This window comes from Scyliorhinus canicula, chromosome 11 (genome assembly GCF_902713615.1).
Source record: "Scyliorhinus canicula chromosome 11, sScyCan1.1, whole genome shotgun sequence".
In the NCBI taxonomy this organism is placed as follows: Eukaryota; Metazoa; Chordata; class Chondrichthyes; order Carcharhiniformes; family Scyliorhinidae; genus Scyliorhinus; species Scyliorhinus canicula.
Genome location: NC_052156.1, coordinates 50,553,700 through 50,575,389, shown reverse-complemented (window position 1 = coordinate 50,575,389; position 21,690 = coordinate 50,553,700). Strand labels below are relative to the sequence as shown.

The 21,690-nt window shown below is 48.9% G+C and overlaps 1 protein-coding gene across 3 annotated transcripts in view; it reads left to right on the top strand.

The window, feature by feature from the left end:
• adamts9 (ADAM metallopeptidase with thrombospondin type 1 motif, 9) overlaps positions 1-21,690 on the top strand; it is a 404,749-nt gene that overhangs the window by 327,633 nt on the left and 55,426 nt on the right. For all 3 annotated transcript variants that reach the window (XM_038810570.1, XM_038810569.1, XM_038810571.1), the window contains 6 exons: positions 314-484; positions 10,631-10,831; positions 12,295-12,424; positions 12,560-12,654; positions 12,749-12,843; positions 12,947-13,080. In XM_038810570.1, coding sequence (XP_038666498.1) covers positions 314-484; positions 10,631-10,831; positions 12,295-12,424; positions 12,560-12,654; positions 12,749-12,843; positions 12,947-13,080 — 826 coding nt within the window. The remainder of the gene's footprint in view (positions 1-313; positions 485-10,630; positions 10,832-12,294; positions 12,425-12,559; positions 12,655-12,748; positions 12,844-12,946; positions 13,081-21,690) is intronic.

The following is a 21,690-nucleotide window of genomic DNA, read 5'->3' as shown; positions in this document are numbered from 1 at the left end:
TATGCTGCAACTAGCTTCTTCCTTAAATGCATATGTATTAATCACCGCAAATATTCCTTGTGGTAGCAAGTTCCATATTCTTACCACTCTCTGGGTTGGGAAGATTTTCTTGAATTTTCTATCGGATTTATTATGACCATCTTATATTCATGGCCGCTAGTTCTGCTTACAAATAGGAACATGTTCTCTGTTTGTCCCCTAGCAATACGTTTAAAGAACTCCATCAGGTGACTCAGTATTCTTGTTTCTAGTTAGATTTGAAAATCTGCTGCTATGATAGGATAATATTTTTATTCATTTGTCTCCTTTACAGTGCAGTAAGACCTGTGGTACTGGAACGAGGAATCGTAAAGTAACTTGTATCAATCAGAATTCTGAAGAAGTATATAGTATTGAATGTGATGCGAGGAAAAGGCCATTAAATATGGAGCAGTGCAATACTCAACCGTGTGAATACATATGGATTACAGGAGAGTGGTCTGAGGTAGAAGAACATTTTAATTAATTCACCGCTTGCAAAATTAGCAAGAAACATCTGATCCTAGTTGGACTTAAATGCAGTATTTACTGATACATCGGGTATCTAAAAAATCAACTGCTTTTAAAGTTTTATGAAAGTTTCAAGGGTTAGTGTCAAAATTAATGTTACCACTAGAATGTTGATAAAGTATTACATTTGCTACTGGAATCCGATGTCAAATCAATGTATCTGAATTTATTTTTCAACCTCTATAGGTAGCATTGTAGCATTCCTCCGTTTTTAATGAGGTTTTGATTCGGAGAATTCTTGCTCCATTTTCCCAGCCTCTTTCAGTCTGCTCTTATTTACATTGCTGTGGTTTAGCTCTTCTGCTGCCTTGGTCCTGGTTGATTTTTGGGTCAGGAAATATTCCTTTCTTATGCAGCACGGTGGCACAGTGGTTAGCATTGCTGCCTCATGAGCCGAGGTCCTAGGTTCGATCCTGGCTCGGGGTCACTGTCTGTGTGGAACTTGCACATTCTCCCCGTGTTTGCATGGGTTTTGCCCCCATAACTGAAAGATGTGCAGGGTAGGTGGATTGGCCACGCTAAATTGCCCCTTAATTGGAAAAAGATGAATTGGGTACTTAAAATTTTTTTTAAAATATATTCCTTTCTTACTCTATGTAGATTTGGGCACCACATTATAGAAAAACAGGAATTTTTTTTTCAGTGACAATGTAAAATGGGGAATACCAGATCCCGCTCCCCTTGTAAGTCCTGCCAAAATCACCTTTCAATGAAGTTGATAGGAAGCCTGGTTATACGATCACTGAGAGTTAAAATTACCATCAAAACATGAAAGGCATTGGATGGAATTTTTTCCTCAAGAGTGTTTTTTGGCAGGTGGAGATGGTAAATTTGGAGAGAGGCCAAAAGTCGGGAATACAATTTGGAATTTTCCCCCCACCACTATGATGGTGAGCTGATAGCAGGTTGAGTTTCCCACTGATCCATGCTGGCAACACCATTTGCATGCATTACAATCTCATGAATGCTCTTTAAAAACATGACTTGTCAGAATAACGTAGCACCTCCCAAGTCAGTGGAAAAGTAGTCTGAAACATGTTTGGATATAAGTGGCACACAGCTGGTGGTCCTCACTTCGCTTTAAACTTTGAGGTGAGTGCTACAGTAAAAGCCCACCCGCAGTAGTGCCACTCCAGATTTCTCACCAAAGCCATTGAGATGGCAGACTGGTGGGCATATAGGCTCTCACTCTTCACTGCCTTCCCCATTATCTGGGAGAGGGCTGGTTTAGCTCACTTGGCTAAATCGCTGGCTTTTAAAGCAGACCAAGCAGGCCAGCAGCACGGTTCAATTCCCGTACCAGCCTCCCCGGACAGGCGCCGGAATGTGGCGACTAGGGGCTTTTCACAGTAACTTCATTGAAGCCTACTCGTGACAATAAGCGATTTTCATTTGGGGGCCTTAGTCAGGGCAGCGACCCAGACAAAATCCAACACTGCAACCAGGGGGGTTATCACAGATCGGTGCCCACAACAAGCCACCCTCCAGCCCAAGATGCTTCCGCCACCCTTGGGGCCGACACTACCACTGGGCTCACGGAGTACCTGGCCATCGAGAACAGTCAAGGCGCCAACAACAAAGCCCTTAAATACATACCCCTACACGATACCGCCTCCATCTGTCTCCATGCAAACCCTCCCCCACAGCCCATTTTCTAACCATAGCAACATTCGCCGCCCAGTAGTAATTCAGCATATTCAGCAACACTAGCAGCCCCACCTCGCCCCGCTCCAAGAAAGCCCTCCTAACCCACAGAGTCTTTCCCGCCCACACAAATCCAGAGATCAGCGGATTGGCCTTCTTAAAGAATGACTTGGGATAAAGATTGGGAGATTCTGAAACACAAACAGAAACCTTTAACACTTGGTGACACCATCATTTACTGTCTACACTCGACCCTGCCAGCGACAGTGGCAGCACATCCTACCTCTTAAAATCCACCTTCATCTGCTCCACCAACCAAGCCATGCTCAGCTTGTGCAACTGTGCCCAGCTCCGTGTCATTTGGATACCCAAATATCTAAAACTCGCCCCCCACCACTCTAAATGGCAACTCCCCTAACCTCCTTTCCTACCCTCTAATCTCAATCGGGAACACCTCGTGTTTCCCAATATTCAATTTTGTAAACCGAGAACCTGCCAAACTTCCCCAAGATCCCCATGATGCCTCCGATACTATCCACTGAGTCCAAAATATATCAGGTCAACAGCATAGAACGAGAGCCTGTGTGCGGTGCCCACCCCTGCCTGATCTTACAATGCAGCCTGAAGTACCCAAACTCCCTCAGTTCATCCGCATGCTTGCGACCAGTGCCTTATATAGTAGCCGGATCCAGTCCACAAACTCCTGCCCAAACCCGAACTGCCCAAGCTCCTCCAGCAAATATGCCCACTCCACCCGATCAACCACTTTCCCTCTGTGTCCATCGCCCCAACTACCTCTACCTCCTAAAACTCCAGTGGCTTCATGATTAAATTGAGTAGCTTCCTCATATTCGCCGACAACTACCTCGCATTCGCCGACAACTACCGCACATTCACCGACAACTACCTCCCCTTCACAAACCCTGTTTGATCTTGCCTATCACCCCTGGCACACAGTCCTCGATTCGCGAAGCCACCAACTTCACCAACAGCTTGGCGTCCACATAATGATATTGGGCAGTACAACCCGTACTGCTCCGGATCCTTATACTTCTTTAAAATCAGGGGGATAGAAGCATGTGATAATGTAGGGGGGGGGGGGGGGGGTGGGGGGGGCGGTTATGCCCTCTCCCTTGCTTCATTATACACCCTCGCCAGCAGTGGCCCCAGGTCCGCCCCAAACCTTTTATAGAACTCTACCAGGAACCTGTCCGACTCTGGGGCCTTCCCTGCCTGCAGCAACCCTATACTCTCCATCACCTCCGGCAGCTCAATTGGGGCCCCCAGTCCCTGAACCAGCCCCTCCTCTACTTTGGCAAACTCTAACCCATCCAAGAACTGCCGCATTTCATCCTCCCCAACTGGGGGCTCCGACATGTATAAACTTCTACAGAACACCTCAAACACCCCATTCACCCCCGCTGGGTCCATCACCACCTTGCCCTTAACATTCCTAAGTCTTCCAATCTCACTCGCCGCCTCCTGCTTCCTCAACTGATGGGCACACATCCTGCTCGCATTCTCCTAGGGCTCATGCACTGTCCCTCTGGCCCTCCGTGACTGCCCCAATGCCTTCCCCATAGAAACTAGCCCAAATTCCATCTGAAGCCTCTGCCTCTCCTTCAACAGTCCTGCCTCCGGGGCCTCCCAAGTATCTCCTGTCCAACCTCAAAATCTCATTCATCAGTCTTGCCCTCTCCTCCTGCACCATTTTCTCCCTATGCACCTGAATTGATATGAACTCCCACATGACTACCACCATGAGTGCCCCCACTGCATGGTGGCCGTGACCTATCCCATATCATTTAGCTCCACGTATACCTGAATGGCAGCCTGAACCCCCTCACATACCTCCTCATCCGCCAACAACCCCACATCCAGCCTCCACTGCGGATCCCCCCACCCAGGCCACGCGCAAATCAACCCAGTGCGGTGCGTGGTCGGAAGTCACAATCGCCGTATACTCCGAGCCGACCACACCAGCCAACATTACAAAAGAATTAATCCAGGAGTACACCCGGTGCACATGGGAGAGGTATGAAAACTCTTCCCCCTCGGCTTCCCAAATCTCCATGGGTACAGCCCCACCCCATGCATTCCATAAACTCCCTCAGCTCCTTCGCCACTGCTGACACCCTCAATGACTTGGGACTCGACCAGTCCAAGCTCCCAACTATGACCATATTGAAATCCTCCCCTATAATCAACCGATGTGAGTCCAAGTCAGGAATCCTCCCTAACACCCGCCTCCTAAAATCCGCGCCACCCCAATTTGGGGCATAAGGGCCAGAACCACCAGCATCCCCTCCAACTTTCCACTAACCATGAAATATCTCCCGCCCCCAAATTGACCACAATGCTCCCCACCTCGAACACAACCCGCTTATTAATTAGCACCGTCTCCCCTTTGTCTTTATATCCAGCCTCGAGTGGAACACCTGCCCCACAAATCTCTTTCTCAGCCTTGTCTGGTCCCCTATCTTCAGTTGCACCTCCTACAAAATAGACATGTCTGCCTTCAAGCCTCTCAGGTGCGTGAGCACACGCGACCGTTTAACCATTAAACCCCCTCAAGTTCCACGTGACCAGCCTGGTCACGGGGCTCCCTGCCCCCTTCCCCTGCCGATTAGCAATACCCCTTTTGGAGCCAGGCCCTGGCCCGCATCATACACCCCTCCAGGCCCATCCTCAGATGTCCACCATCTTCGATCTCTTCCAAACTGCTCCACACCAACCACACCCCTGTCAACAACCCCCCCCCCCCCCCCCCCAACAAAACAAAAAAACAAATCCCTCCCCTTCCCCCACACCTTCCTCCTGGCAACACCCCACTTCACTCCTGTTAACTAGCCCACCCATGGTGGCCCCCACCCAATGCCTTTAACCATCTAGCTTCTTCCAGTACCCCTCTGCACCCCCAACTGACCCAACCATCTATCCCTCAAAAGTAACAAAAGGCACATTCACCATCGTTGCTCCCCCATCAAAACCTGCCCCCCAAAAATCTACCACCAAACACTTTGAAGAGCACACAAAATTTCTCCAAAGTTCAATGTCCTCATACTCCTCCCAGTTCATTATCCCTCAAAAATTCCATCGCCTTCTCTGGCGTGTCGAAATAAAACTCTTGCTTCTGGAAAGTCACCCACAAGCCGGCCGGGTACAGTACCCCAAACTTAACCCCCTTTTTGAAGAGGACAGCCTTAATCCAGTTAAACCCAACCCTCCTCTTTGCCAGCTCTGCTTCCAAGTTCTGGTACACCCACAGCTCATTCTTCCTGGTCTGCCTCGCCCATCGAAGGATTTTCTGTTTGTCCAAAAAGCGGTGCAACCACACCACCATTGCCCTTCTCTACTCAGCTGCCTGCAGCCTCCTCCTCAGCGCCCTGTGCACCCGGTCCACCTCTGGGGGCCGATCAAAGGTCCCCTTCCCCAACAACGTCTCCAACATCTTTGCCACATATACCTCGGCCTCCGCACTTTCAGTGCCTTCAAACATCCCGAAAATCTTTAGGTTTTGCCCTCAGGAGTGATTCTCCAAATCCTCCACCTACCCCCCTCAGCTTTTACTGGCTCTCCCACATCACTCCCATCTCAGCCACCAATGAGGTCAATTGCTCCTTGAGCTCCCCCACCGCCTCCTCCACTTTCTGGATCGCTGGGCCCTCGGACTCCAGCCTCTGCTCAACTCAATCGATTCCAGCGGTTCCACCACCTTGGCCAGGTCTTCCAGGTCCCTCTTTCCTCTGCTGCCAAAACTTATAATTCAGGAACTCCACTCACTGCTCCGTTGACCAAGGGGCGTGCAGCGCAGCCCCCTTGCCCTCTGCCATCTTTCCGTGTGGCACACCACGAAAATTCCCCTGCTCCAACAGCACTTTCTTTCTCGTGGCGCTCCTTGTCTGCTGATCCATGCACCAGGCTCCCCAGGCACTCCTATACTTTTGTCCTCAAATACATTGCCCTTTGGGTGGGAAAAGACAAAAGAAAATCTGCCATGAGCGCGAGTCACCAAATGTGCGACCACTCACTCCATGGCCACCACCAGAAGTCCCTCATTTTTATGTTCTCCACCACACTGTTAAAACAGTTGAAAAATTAATACTTGTTGAATCGGGTGTAACTGGGTGTAACAGATGCGCAAATTACTACTAAATACCCTCTTTGGTCCTGAAGGAGTAATTTTATATTTATTGGATGTCAAATGTCTTCATTACGGTAAATTCCACATTTGTAAAATAGTGGGCGCGATTCTCCGCCCCCCACGCTGGGTGGGAGAATTGCGAGACGGCCGGGCGGCTCACGACACCCCCCCCCCCCCCCCCCCCCCCCCGGCGCCCCCCGTGATTCTCCCACCCCCCCGCTCGGAAGAATCGCCGCTCGCCGTTTTTCACGGCGACCGGCGATTCTCCGACCCGGATGGGCCGAGCGGCCTGCCGTTCGCAACCAGATCACGACGGCGGCAACCACACCTGGTCGCTGCTGTCGTGAACATGGTGCCAAACGCTGGTTTGTGGGGGGCGGAGAGGGGAGTGAGCACCACGGCCGTGCTCGGGAGGGGACTGGCCCGCGATCCGTGCCCACCGATCGTCGGGCCGGCGTCTCAAAGGGACGCACTGTTCCCCTCTGCCACCCCGCAAGATCAAGCCGTCACGTCTTGTGGGGCGGATGGCAACCGCGCATGTGCGGGTTGGCGCCGGCCAACCTGCGCATGCGCGGCTGACATCATTAGGCGCGCCGGCCGCGTCATTCTCGGCGCACCGGGCCTTGACGCCAGCGACAAGGCCCGGCGGCCGAGAATAACGGAGCGCCGCTCCTAGCCCCCCCCGGTGGGGGTGAATAAGGTGAGAGGAGCGGCCTCCGAGGCCATCGTGAAACTCGGCCGAGTTCACAACGGCTTCTCGATTTTCCACGGGAGCGGAGAATTCCGCCCAGTGTTTTCATGTTTGGTTGGATATATTTAGCTTCTACTTTAAAGCCATATGTGTACCCAATCATTTATCTGTTAAATTTAAAAATTAAAAGTGAAGTAATTCAGTGATATATACTTCCTAGTTTGCTGTTTGTGGGAATACTTCAATCTGATTGGCTGCTTACCCTACTGATTGACATAATTGTTGCTGAACCTGGAGATACCCTTTGCTTGGAGCCAGGTTCAAAATAATGTAGGGAAAGGGAAAAGTCTGGGACTGGATTCTCTGGTCGCCGACGCCGAAATCACGATCGGCCAGAGAATCAGAGTTCCTGACCAAGTTGGGGGCGGCGCCGCTTTCACGATGCTCCGCCCACTCCAAAGCGCCACATATTGACGGCCTCAGGACATTGCCTGAGACCCGCCCCTTGATGCTCCGTCCCTGACCGGCCGAGTTCCTGATGGCGTGGGTCACTCATGGTCTCACCCGTCGGGAAATTGGCGTGGCGGCTGCAGACTCAGTCCAACGCTGCCACGGTTGGGAGAGGGTCGATCGTCGGGCAGGGGCGACTTTATTAGGGCTGGGGGCACTGTGGTCCGGGGCACGCAAGCCAGCCAAAGGCGGGCACTATTTTACGGGCCGGGTCCGCACAGCAGTTGCAGGCCGCCACTGTGCGTGTGCACTCGACTAAATCCTCGACTAAACCTTATGTACCGGGGAGAAAAACGCATACTCCCACTCCCCTCGGGTGCAGGAATCTCCACAGGCCCACTTCTCCCATCTCCCTTATGAGCCCAGTCAACGTCTTTGCCCCCCAACCTCCCTACACCCCCCACCCCACCCCTCGCCTCACCCCAATGACTGGGCCAGCGAGCGCGGCTGAGAACTGTCCATCCTCGGCTCATGCACCATATTCCAATTTCCGCCCTCCCCCCTCCTCCACTATCAACTTGTGGGTGTCCAAATCTGGGATGGCACCCAGCACCCTCTTCACAAACCCTGCATCATCCCAGTTGGGGCCATATATGCTCACTAGCGCCACCATGCTCCACTCAATGCCCCCTTCCCATTAACGTACCTACCCCCCTGGTCCACCACCACCTTATCAATCTGAAACCACACCCTCTTGCCCACCAGGACCGCTACCCTCCGAGCCATGCTTTCGAACCCCAAATGGAAAACCTGACGTAACCAGCCCTTCCTTAGCCTCACCTGATCCTTCACCATTAGATGGGTCTCCAGCAGCATCACCACGTCAGCCTTTAGACTCTTTCAATGTGCAAACACCTCATCCACTTCACCAGTCCCCCAACCCCCTCACGTTCCACGTTATTAATCTGACTGGGGGTCTCTCACCTGCCCCTCTTATCCACCTTCATCATCACCTCAGGTCCTGCCCACTGGGCCTGACCTGCCGCATCCCTTTGTTGCTGTTGAACCCCTCTCCCCTTCCTAGAATCCCCCCCCCCCCCCCCCCCCCCCGTCCACTTCCTCTTGAAAACACCTCTCCCAGTATCGATTCCATCCCCCCACCTGCCCAACAGTTAAGTCCTGGTATATATGAATACCAGCTCCTTCCCACTGCACCTCACTGCACCTCATACCTTTTCTTTGCCCAACTCAAGATCTTCTCTTTGACATGGAATTTGTGGAAACAAATTATGACTGCCCTTGGCAGCTCATTTATCTTTTGCTTGGCCTGAGTGACCGATGAGTGGTGTCCAGTTCGTACCAGGAGGGTTCTTCCTCCTCCTCCAACAACTCCGTCAACATTTTCGCGAAGTACTCAGTCAGCCATGGGCTCTCCACCCCCTCGGGCAAGCCCACAATTCTTAAATTCTGCCACCCTGAGCTGTTCTCCAGGTCTTCCAACTTGGCTCTGAGTCCTTTGCTGGCTTCCACCTACCTCCGCAGCTCCACCCATTGGGGTGAACTGGTCACTATGTAGCAACAGAGCTTCCTCCTTCAACGTCTCTCCTTGCTCGCATACCTCGGCTGATGTCTTCAACACCGTTACCTTCACCTGGGCCATCGCCTCCTCCACCAGCTCCTTCATCGCTGCCAGCATCTTCTTACGCAGCACGTCCATGTGCTTGGCGAACTGCCGCCCAAACTCTCCAGCCATCACTTCGGTCAAAGTCTGTCCTGTGAAGGGCGCAGCCCCACCCAGCGACCCAACCTTAGCCATCTTTCCTGCTGCCGGGCTGACCTGTTCACTCAAGGGCAAACTTTCAATCGTCCCCTTCTTCCCAGCAGCTTTCTTCTGTGCTTCGATATTCCACTCCTTCCTTATGTCTTCCTGCACCAGCTTATCCAAGAACTGCTGCCGGAACCGGGCATTAAACTCGAAAAATCAGAGTTTCGAGCAGAAGCCACCCAACGTGCGACTTCCACCTACATGCTGCCACTGGAAGTCCTTGCATAGTTTATTTAAATACATTTTCTCACATTGCTTTGATGTTTAATTGTCCATTATAGCAAAGATTTAAATATATCAGCAATTCACAACATTCTCACATTGGAGCTCAGTAAACAGTAATATAAAAGTACATTTCAAATATATATTTTTTTGTTTTTTTAAAATTCTTATCAATTTACTTCTCTTCTGTTTTTCACTTGTGACCCCCCCTGTCAGGAATATTACAGAACATCTAAATTCGATTAAATGCACAGTGTGCCTCAGGACCGTCAGTTTGCTTGTGTTGTCTTTTGTTTAAAACATGCATTAACAATCCACACCATCGCACTACCCTGCCCTGCACCCTGACTTCTCCCCTCTTTGCCGTTGCACACCAGAATACGTAAGGGGCCACGGTGGGGTTAGGCTTAGGTTAGCCCACACTAGCCTGGTAGTTAAATGGGTCCATAAGACTGAGCGGTGATCTACTCGAGGGGAGAAAGCCAGGAGTCAAGTCTGGAAGCATGTTTTCACCCTGTTCCTGTGTGACAGACTCAAAAATGTCTGAATGGCCTCTACCTTTTCCTGTGCAACAGACTCGAGAGGGGCTGAATGGGCCTCTTTCTGTTCCTACGCCTTGGTCCCAGTTCCATTATACCCCATATCTCGCCCTCAGCATTCTCTAAGTACATTTCAAATATAACAGACATGAGTTATGGACTTGCATGTTTCCACTCCACAACATGGTTTGCACACAGTGCTTATTTTAATTAAATCTCTTTCCGTAAAATTCTTGTGAGTGAATCAGCCTTCTGATAAGTTTTGCTATATATTGGAGTATTGGAGAGAATCACAACAACAATAAGATCCCGATTAGGGACTTAACATGAACAAATTAGCAAACATAAAATCATATCCTGCCACATGATAAAGTAATGCATTGAAAAACCAAGCTGTTCTGACACTATGCTATATTCTTTAACTATTATTTCCAAACCAGACTTACAGTGCCATAAAAACGTTTTGTGGTATGAGATTGTAACAGAATTAACCAGTCATTTCTATCATTTTTGAGACCATTATGTACGAAAAGAAAGTCAGATTAACAATTTGGTTTTATTTCCAGTGCTCAGTTACTTGTGGAAATGGATACCAACAAAGACTTGTTTCCTGCAGTGAGGTTTATAATGGTAAGGACCTCTATGAATACGGCTACTATCATCAGATAACAACTAACTGCCCTGGGACGCAACCGCCAAACATCCGTGCCTGCTCTCTTGGCGAATGTCATGTTACTGCCTCATGGAGGGTTGGAAATTGGGGAAGTGTAAGTTCATTTCAAAACTTTTCAGGACACACGCTGTAAACCTGAGAAATTGCATTGTATTTAATTTGATGCATGTTTAGCAGTCTTATAACTTTGTTGTCTTCATGCTTTGTGTCAGAATTTTACATAAGTTCTTTGAATCATAATGAGGGCATGCGGGGTTTACTCAGAATGTATCTAGCAAGGCAGTAAATTCTACTGGTACTATATAACCTAGTTACATTTTTCTGCTGCCCAATAAGAGAATTTCTCTCACCATAAATGTTGTTGGATACTAACATGGAAGAACAATCATAATCTATGGATGAAGAGTTTCCATTTAGAGTAACATTTCCATGTCTCCAATACATTTTCTCAATCAAATTTAGTCCCAGAGTCCCAAAGCACAGAAAAGGCCCTTCGGCCCACCGCGTCTGCACCAGCTAAAAACAACCACCTAAGTATTCTGAACCCATTTTCCAGCACTGGGCCCATAGCCGTTTATGTACTGGGATCGCAAGTGCACATCTAAATGCTTCTTAAATTTTTTCAGGGTCTCTGCTTCCATGATGCTTTCATGCAGTGAGTTCCAAACTCCCACCGCCCTCTGGGTGAAAAAGTTTTCCCTCACATCCCCTCTGAGCTTCCAACCCCTTACCTTAAACATATGCCCCTTGGTCATTGATCCCTCCACAAGGGGAAAAGTTTCTTCCTGTCTACTCTATCTCTGCCCCACATAATTGTATACATCTCAATCATCAGTCTCCAGGTGAAACAACCCAAGTCTATCCAATCTCTCTTCATAACTAAAACTCTCCAGCCCAGGCAACACCCTGATAATGCTATCATATCCCTCCTATAACGTTGATTCCAAAACTGCACACAATACCCTCGCTGTGGCTTAACCAATGTTTTATATTGAAAATCTCTCTCGATTGCTTTCATTATCCAGGGCAGCAAGGTGGCGCAGTGGTTAGTGCTGCTGCCTCGTGGCGCCGAGGATCCGGGTTCAATCATGGCCCCGGGTCACTGGCCGTGTGGAGCATTCTTCCAGTGTCTGCGTGGGTCTCACCCCCACAACCCAAAAAGACGTGCAGTGTAGGTGGATTGGCCATACTGAATTGCCCCTTAATTGGAAAAGAAAGAGTTGGGTACTCTAAAATTGCTTTCATTATCAACATGACTTTTGTCAAAGAATTTTTGTGAAGTTCAGCTACTTTGCAGTTACATTTCTAGTCAAATTATTTCCTTTCCCATATCTTGATATGACAATGATCAAATGTTATTTGACTTAAAATATAATTTATGGTGACAGTGTTAGATGTTATTTTAAATTCAAAGTAATAACTATAGATCTACAGATAATCATCAGATCGATATGTCCGTGCATGTTCTGCAACATGAAAGTACTGGTTTGACAATACGATTGATAGTGATTTACATTTAGTGCTATTTAATTTCCTTTCTTTTAATTTTCTTGGAAGTGTTCAGTGACTTGTGGAATAGGAGTCATGCAACGCTCAGTACACTGTTTAACAAATGATGGGCAGTTAAGCAACGTGTGTAGTTTGGACACTAAGCCAGAAGAAAGGAGAGTGTGCCAGAGCGGAAAATGTAAGCATTTTGATTATTCAGTCCATTTTCGCATCACTATAAAATATCGGCATCTGTTTTCTGTTAACTGAGTCTGTTTCGGATTGTTGAAAAGTACATTTACTAAATTCTAATGAACAACATATTTTCATGTAGGTGAATTTCCAGAAAGCTGTAGAGATGTGCAGAGATTGAAAGGGTTCATGGAAGATGGTGATCATGTTCTTAACATTCAAGGGAAGCAAGTGAAGGTACATTGTTTAATTATTTTAAACAAGAAAAGCAGATTTGTCATGTCAATTGAATTTATTCCATTCTTGCATCAATGCATATTTCTCATTGCAGATATATTGTGCTGGTATGCTGTCAGATAGCCCAAGAGAGTATATTACACTGGCAAGTGGTGATGCAGAAAATTTCTCAGAGGTTTATGGTTACAGGTATAGAAAGGCAAAATATGATTGTGTTAACATTGTGTTCACTCTACAAATAATAATTTTGGAACGTCTTTGAAATATGCATTCAACATTTTATTTGATTTAGGCTGCATAATCCTGCTGAATGTCCATATAATGGAAGTAGAAGAGATGACTGTCAATGCAGAAGAGATTATCTTGCAGCAGGGTTTTCTACCTTCAGCAAAGTGAGACTGGACATCAACACTTTGCAAATAATAAGTGAGTAAAATCTTCCTTACTGTTGCGTTTTATTTAACCACATTGATAAATTTTCTTTGCTCTCTCAAACTAAACATAGAAAGCAAACAAGGATCTAAATGGACAATTGAAAAAGAATATATTCAGTTACACTTTGTTTTACCTTATGGGAAATGGTAATCCTGCGTGCCCAACAGATACTGGGCTGGAAGTTAAAATTAATCCGGAAACTTAAAGGCCAACATCCTGTTCCCTTCTCACTATTTTCAATTTTAACCTGTTCTTCTGAGTAAGCAGGATTGCCCCTCAGTTCCTTAGCCAGTTCCTTCCTTAAATGTGGTATGGGCTCCAATAGCATAATCAGGACCAAATTGTTATTTTTACCAATGGTCTGAACAGGCAAAGCCAGAGGCTGGAAAATCAGGGCCAAGAGAGGCCCAGGGAACTCAGTTGTTCTATCCTTGTCATGCTAGGAGGAGGAGAGCCAGGAACAATATTTTCAAATAATTTGTTTGATGTTGTAATGTAACTAGGAAATATAATGGATTATGGCTTTGGAATGTATGCAGATAGCGTAAAATGTACTGCAGCAATCTAAGGCTGCCCCCACCAAGGACATTTCTCAAAACTGTAGCATTATTGATACCTGGAGTAGAAGCAAGTTTGAGTCTAACTTTGCAGTAGGAACATGAATTGAGCTGAGGCTGAAACTGAATTCCCGGTTGAGTCTCTGACATGAGCATTTCTGCAGGGTAGAAAAACTGAGACACAACACATTTGTCTCTTCTCACCTGACCATGCAATTCCTGAGGCAATTAATATCTCTGCCCAGCTGCCTGCTCCACATTCCCCTGGCCTTTCCTTGCCTACCTGCTTCCTCCTGCTCTTAGAGCTGCAAAAACCGCCAGGATTGGCCTGGAGTCTCCAGGAATTGAAGATTAATCTCCAGGCACTGCTCTGTGTGTGCAACCCTGAAGATTTTTTTTTCCATCTCTTTACAAGATGTAAACATATTGAAAATGATGGGGAGAAAGTTTGTTGGGCTGACAGTCAGGCACCATCCAGTTGGGTGATGAGTCTTTTTGCTTTCCATTTGCACAGGATGGCAGGACTTCATAAGGATGAATATGCTAGCTAATGCATGGCTGGAGCGTAGAGGGAAATCATGTGATAAAATCTCCAGGAATACATTTATTCACCGTTGACAGTTCTAACTGCTCTGATTACCCTGTTCTCTGTCTCTTTCTCTCATGTGGCATTTTTAACTTAACACCCAACATTGCCTTTTTTTAAAATAAATATTTTTATTCTCCTTTTTCAAATTTTCTCCCGAATTTATACCCACCAACAATAAACAATAATGAGCAACAGATATGTCAATCCCCATAACAATAACAACAATCCCATCCTCCCACCAACCCCCAAACATCAGCCCGCATGTTTACATAAACAAAAGACAAAAAGGAATCAGGGATTACCCATAGTCATCCTTAATATACACAGCCCCCCTCCCCCTAACCCTCCCACCCACCCCCCCCCAACTAATGTTCGATGTTATCCAGTTCTTGAAAGTGCATAATAAATAATGCCCATGACTTGTAGAACCCCTCCGAGTTTCCCCTCAGTTCAAACTTAACCTTCTCAAGGGTCAAGTATTCCAACAGGTCCCCCCTGCCACGCCAGGGCACAGGGTGGAGAGGCTGCTCTCCATCCCAGCAGGATCTGCCTTCGGGCGATCAACGAGGTGAAGGCTACAACATCTGCCTCCGCACCCGTTTCCATCCCTGGCTGGTCCGACACCCCGAATATGGCCTCCCGGGGACCCGGGTCCAGTTTCACGTGCACCACCTTGGAAATTACCCTAAAAACCTCCTTCCAATACTCCTCTAGCTTTGGACAGGACCAAAACATATGAATGTGATTCACGCCCCCCCTTCCCCCCCCCCCCCCCCCCCCCCCCCGGGTAACGCTCACGCACTTCTTCTACTCCTTCAAAGAATCGGCCCATCCTCGCCCTCGTGAGGTGCGCTCTGTATCAGCTGTACCTTCAGCTGTATTAGCCCCAACCTCGCACATGTGGGGGAGGCATTTACTCTCCAGAGCACCTCACACCAGAACCCCTCCTCCATATCTTCCTCCCATTTTGCTTTGATCCCTTCCAGTGGTGCCTTATCCTCTTCCAAAATAGCTCCGTACACCGCTGACACTACCCCCTTCTCCAGTCCCCTCGGCATCAGCACCTCCTCCAGCAATGTGGAGGCTGGTCCCTCCGGGAAGCTCGATATCTCCTTCCTGACAAAATCCCAAACCTGCATGTATCTAAACATTTCTCCCTGCTCCAGCCCATACTTCGCTTTCAGCTCCCTCAATCCTGCAAACCGACCCCTAAGAAACAAATCTTTTAGCGTCTTAATCCCATTCTCTTCCCATTTCCGAAAACTTCCATCCCACTTCCCTGGCTCAAATCTGTGGTTCCCCAAAATCGTCATTTCCCTTGACCCTGCCCCCAACCCGAAGTGTTGGCGAAACTGCCTCCAGATTTTCAATGAAGCTACTATTACCGGACTCCTTGAGTATTTCCCCAGAGCTATCGGGAATGGCGCTGTTGCTAGTGCTTTCAGTCCCGACCCCCTGCACAAAATCTCCTCCATTCTGACCCACTGGGAATCAACCCCTCTGATCCAGCTCCGCACCTTCTCCACATTCGCCGCCCAGTTGTAGTACATCAGGTTTGGGAGACCCAAGCCCCCTGTCTGCCTTCCCCTCTGTAGCAGCACCTTCTTCACTCTGGCCACCTTTCCTCCCCATATGAACGAGGTAATCCTTCCCTCAATCTCCCTGAAAAAAGCCTTTGGCAGGAAAATAGGTGGGCATCGAAAAATAAACAGAAATCGCGGCAACACATTCATTTTAACCGCCTGTACCCAACCCGCCAGTGACAGTGGGAGACCATCCCACCTTGCCAGATCGGCTTTCACTCTCCCAACCAAGCTAATGATGTTGTACCTGCGAAGCCTCCCCCGCTCCCGGGCTACCTGCACCCCCAGATACCTAAAGTAAGTCTCTGCCCTACAGAATAGCAGCCGCCCCACCCCTGGCCGAGACACCACAAAATACTCACTCTTGTCCAGGTTCAGCTTGTACCCCGAGAAAGACCCAAATACTCGCAGTAGCTCCAATATTCCTCCTTTCGACGCACTCAGTTCCGACACATACAGCAGCAAGTCGTCGGCATATAAGGACACCCTATGCTCTATCCACCCCCCCTCCCCCCCACCCCCCCGCACTATTCCTTTCCATGCTACCAAACTTCTTAATGCGATGGCCAATGGCTCAATCGCAAGTGCAAACAGCAGGGAGGACATAGGACATCCCTGCCTCGTCCCACGGTGGAGAGAATAGTATCTCAAGCTGATATTGTTTGTGCGGACACTCGCCTTTGGCTCCTTATATAATAGCTTTACCCAGTTCACAAATCTTGGGCCAATCCCAAACTGCTCCAGAACTGCCATCAGATACCCCCATTCTACCCGGTCAAACGCCTTCTCAGCGTCCAATGCCACAACCACCTCTGTTTCCTTCCCTTTCACCGGTGCCATAACGACGTTCAAAACCCTCCTAATGTTCGAAAACAGCTGCCTCCCTTTCACGAACCCCGTCTGATCCTCACCTATCACCTTCGGGAGGCACTCCTCCAGCCTACCCGCCAGTACCTTCGCCAATACTTTTGCGTCCACATTCAGAAGTGATATGGGCCTATACGACCCACACTCCATCAGATCCTTATCTTTTTTTAGCAACAGTGAAATCGGTGTCTGCCCCAAGGTTTGTGGCAGCACCCTCTTCCCTATCGCCTCTTCAAACATCCCCACCAACAGCGGTGCGACTTATCCTTGAATTTTTCTAATATTCCACCGGAAACCCATCCGGCCCTGCCACCTTCCCCAACTGCATCCTCCCAATCGCATCCTTTATCTCCTGCTCCACTATTGCTCCTTCTAATGTAGCCCTGTCCCCCTCCCATAGCCTCAGGTACTCCAACCCATCCAGAAATTCCTGCATCGCACGGTCTCCCCCGGGTTGTTCTGATCTGTACAACCTCTCATAAAACTCCTCAAAAACCTTGTTCATCCACCAACTTCTCTGCCCTATCCCTCACCTGAAGAATTTCCCTTGCCGCTGCCTCCCTCTGGAGCTGACCTGCTAACATACGCCCTGCCTTATCTCCATATTCATAAACTGCACCCCTTGCTCGTCTCAGTTGGCGGACCACCTTCCTGGTGGACAGTTGGTCGAAGCTCGCCTGTAGTTCCTTCCTCTTTTCCAGCTTTGCTGGGTCCCCATCTTGTGCTTAACTCCTATCTACCTCCAACATCTCATCCATTACTCTCTCCCACTCCAACCTCTCCTCTTTGTCCACCCTGGCTTTAACAAAATTACCTCACCCCTCACCACCGCCTTTAGAGCCTCCCAGACAACTGCCTTTGACACCTCACCCGTACATTTGAAACCTACATATTCCTTAATTACCTTATCAATTTTCTCACAGACCACTTGGTTCCCCAAAAGCCCCACATCCAGTTTTCATCCCGGCCTCTGCGCTACCCACTTCTCCAGTACCATATCCACCCAATGCGGAGCGTAATCTGGCACTGCAATTGCAGAGTATTCCGACCCCTTGACTCCAGCCAGCAAAGCCTTTCCCACCACAAAAAAGTCGATCCGCGAGTATACCTTATGGACTGCTGAGAAAAACGAGTACTCCTGTTCCCTTGGGTGCAGGAACCTCCAAGGGTCCATCCCTCCCATTTCTGCCATTAGCCCAGCCAGCTCCTTCGCCGCCCCTGATGGGACCAGCGAGCACAGCCGTGATCTGTCCAACCTTGGCTCTTGCACCAAGTTCCAGTCCCCCCCCCACAATCAGCTCATGTCGGGAATGGCCCCAAACACCTTCTTCGCGAATCCCACATCGTCCCAATTGGGACCGTATACACTTAACAGCGCCACTAATCTCCCCTCTAGCGCCCCTGTCACAATCACATATCTACCTCCCTGATCTGCCACCACCTTCTCCATCTGGAAGCGTACCCTTTTGCTCACCATTACCGCTACCCCTCGAGCCCTTCCATCAAATCCAGAGTGAAACACTTGGCTAACCCAGCCCTTTTTAAGTCTCACCTGGTCCTTCACCCTCAAGTGAGTCTCCTGCAGCATTGCCACATCGGCTTTCAAACTTTTAAGATGTGTAAGCACCCTTGACCTCTTGACCGGACCTCCTAGCCCTCTTGCGTTCCACGTGACTATCCTTACTGGGGGTCTCTCACCCTCCCCACCTTTCTTATGCACCATCATCATAACACCGGGCCCTGCCCATAAGCCTGACCCGCATCTGTCCATTGTTAACATCGAACCCCTTCCCCCCCTCCCAAGAACCCCCCCCCTACATTTCCCCCTGAAACAACATCTCCCAACATCCATCCCTTCCCCCCCCTCTCGCTCGCCTCGTAGGCCCATTGAAGCCTGCTATCCAGGCTTCAGCGTCCGCAGCCCTCCTCTCACCTCACCTCCGTTCACTAGCTGACTTTAGTTAGCTAGCGCGGGTGGCTCCCCCCGCCAAGATATATCGTCCCCTTTCACCCAGTCACAGAGAAATAAAAAAAAAACAAAACCAACAATTCAACCCATACAATTCACTAACATAACATTTAACCATCACAACACAGAACGCCAATCAACCCAATAACTTGAAGACTGTAACAACGCAAAGTAAATTACAATACACATCAGTAAAAAGAAAGTTGTAGCATTTATACATTTTCCAGCTGCTCAAACACAGTCCACAGTCCCTCTTGCAGTTCCACTCCTCACGTCTGTTCCAAGCCTTCTGCCCTCACGAACGCCTCAGCCGCCTCCGCTGTCTCAAAATAAGTCTTTGGCGTTATACGTTACCCTCAACTTCGCCGGGTACACCATACCAAATCACACCCCCTTCTTGTACAGTGCCGCCTTCACTCACCCAAACGCCGCTCGTCTTTTGGCCAACTCCACTGTCAAGTCCTGGTAGATCCGAACCGCAGTATCATCCCACAGCACCTCACGCTTCTGCTTCGCCCAGCTTAATATTTTCTCCTTCATGCAGAACTTATGGAAGCAGATAATTACTGCTCTTGACGGCTCATTCACTTTGGGCTTCGGCCTTAATGACCAATGAGCTCGGCCTAGTTCGTACCGGGAGGGGTTCTCACGCTCCCCCATCAGTTCCGCCAACTTCTGAGCGAAGTACTGTGTTGGTCTTGGGTCCTTGGGTCCTCTGTCCCTTCGGGCAAGCCCTCAATTCTCAAATTGTGTCGCCTTCAGCAGTTCTCCAAGTCTTCAAGCTTTGCTCGGAGTCCTCTGTTGACCTCCACCACCTTCCGCAGCTCGTCCCCCATCGAGGTGACCTGGTCGCTGTGTCGTGACATGGTCTCCTCCACTTCCTTCATCGTTTCACCCTGCTCTCTCACCTCAGTCGACGCCTTTGCCACCGCCACCCTCACTGGGGAAATTGCCTCCTCCACCAATGACTTCAATGCGACCGCCGTCTCCTTCCTCAAGGCCTCCATGTGCCTCGCAAACTGTTTTTCTAGCTCCACCGCCATCACCTCGGTCACCTTCTCCACCGTAAGTAGTGCGGCCCCGCCTTGCGGTTCGGCTTCCGCCATCCTGTCAGCACTTTTGCTCGTCCTGTCATTCAGCGGCGAACTCGCGTTTCCTTCTTTCTTCGACGCTGCTCTTCGCATCCTTTAGCGGCTTATTGTTTTTTCTTTCTTTTCTCTTCTCTCCCCTTTCACCCTCCTGTCCTTCATCAATCTGAATTATTCTTTTTTTGAAAAAAGGGGAGAAAGAAAAACTTTCACCCAACTTCTTTAGACCTTCTTTCTTTTTCCTCTGCATTCCCCCCCAAGCTCCCCTGGGACTGGACTTCAGCCTTCTTTCTTCATCCTAGGTGGGAGCCATCCGATGTGGGACACCCTACCTACATCGTGCCCTGGCCTCGGGCCTGTCGCCTCGGCCTCCTTGTAGCTCCGCCCCTGCTGCTCCGACCTCCATGTCGCGCTGGGTCCAGCGCCTCAGCCCCCGCCGCCTGACAGCCGTGCGGGGTTATTCACCAGTTTTTAAACCTGCCCCGCTAGCTGCCCATGACGGCCCCAAAGGCCGAAGATAGTCGGGGGGGGGTGAATGATGACTTGGGGAAATCCTAAAAAAAAACGCAAATCATGGCCACTGGCGGGATCTCTTCTTACTGCGGCCGCCCTGCTCGCCCACGCCACCGGATGTCCGGCCCAATATTGCCTTAGCCTAGCTTGGAGCTGGTCCATTATGCCAGAACTTGTTGGATGATGGCTCCAGAGAGTTACCACTGCTCAGATGTGATCTGAGGTTCATTACCTAAATGGAACCATAACCCAAGTAACTATTGAGGGAGTATGGCTGGCTGGCTGGTGCACTGATTAAGGCTTAATCGCATTGATTGTAGAGATTTAAACTCCACTGTCCGCAGAAGCTATCCTGTTCATGGAATAATAACTGTAGCTCTAAAAGGAAAATAATTACCAGAATCCATTAAAACTTTGCATAAGTGGTGGGAATTTTAATTCTTCCCGTTGGGCAAGAGCTTTGTGGATGAGCAGTTAAAATGAAAGATTCCTATTTCCCATTCCATTCATGCCAACCCGCGATTTTAAAGCTATTGCTTTTTATGCAGGTTGACGTATTCTGCAGGACTCAGGTGAGAATCCCATGCATAAAATAGGGATATCTTGGAATTTACTGTGCAGAAGGAGGCCATTCAGCCCATCAAGTCTGCACCGGTCCTTGAAAAGAGCATCCTACTTAAGCCCATACCTCCACCCTAACCCTGTAACCCAATAACCCTACCTAAACTTTTTGGACACTAAGGGCAACTTAGCATTGCCAATCCACCTAACCTGACATCTTTGGACTGTGGGAGGAAACTGGAGCACCCGGAGGAAACCCACGCAGACACGGGGAGAATGTGCAGACTCCGCACAGACAGTGACCCACGCCGGGAATCGAACATGGGACCCTGGAGCTGTGAAGCTACAGTTCTAACCACTGTGCTACCGTGCCGCCCATCTTCTAACATATAAGGGAACTGAGGAGTGTAAGTTAACCACATGAATTGAATGGAGTTTTGGGTGGAGGGTAACAATGCTAGTTTAAACTGAAGCCTTTGTTTTACAAAAAAATATGGCACTTTGAACAGGAGCTAGAGAAGAATAGTTTCAAGTTGAATGTGGGGATAGAAATGAAGGAGAATAATAGGAATAGGTGATGTTGGAATATGATTCGGTCATACTTTTTATAAAACATGCTAAATTTCCAAAAGTGCCATTGAAGGAGCCTTGGCGAGGTGCAGCACTGCATTTTAGTAGGTGGTGCACCCTGCTGCCATTATGTGCCTGTGCTGTAGAGGGTGGATGTTTTGGTGATGTGTGAGTACCAATCAAGCGAGCTGCTTTGGACCAGATGATGTTAATCGTTTTGAGTATTGTTGGAACTTGTATTTATCCAGGCAAGTGATAAGTAATCCAGTGTTATTGTGTGACTGGTGCCTTGCAGATGATGGAC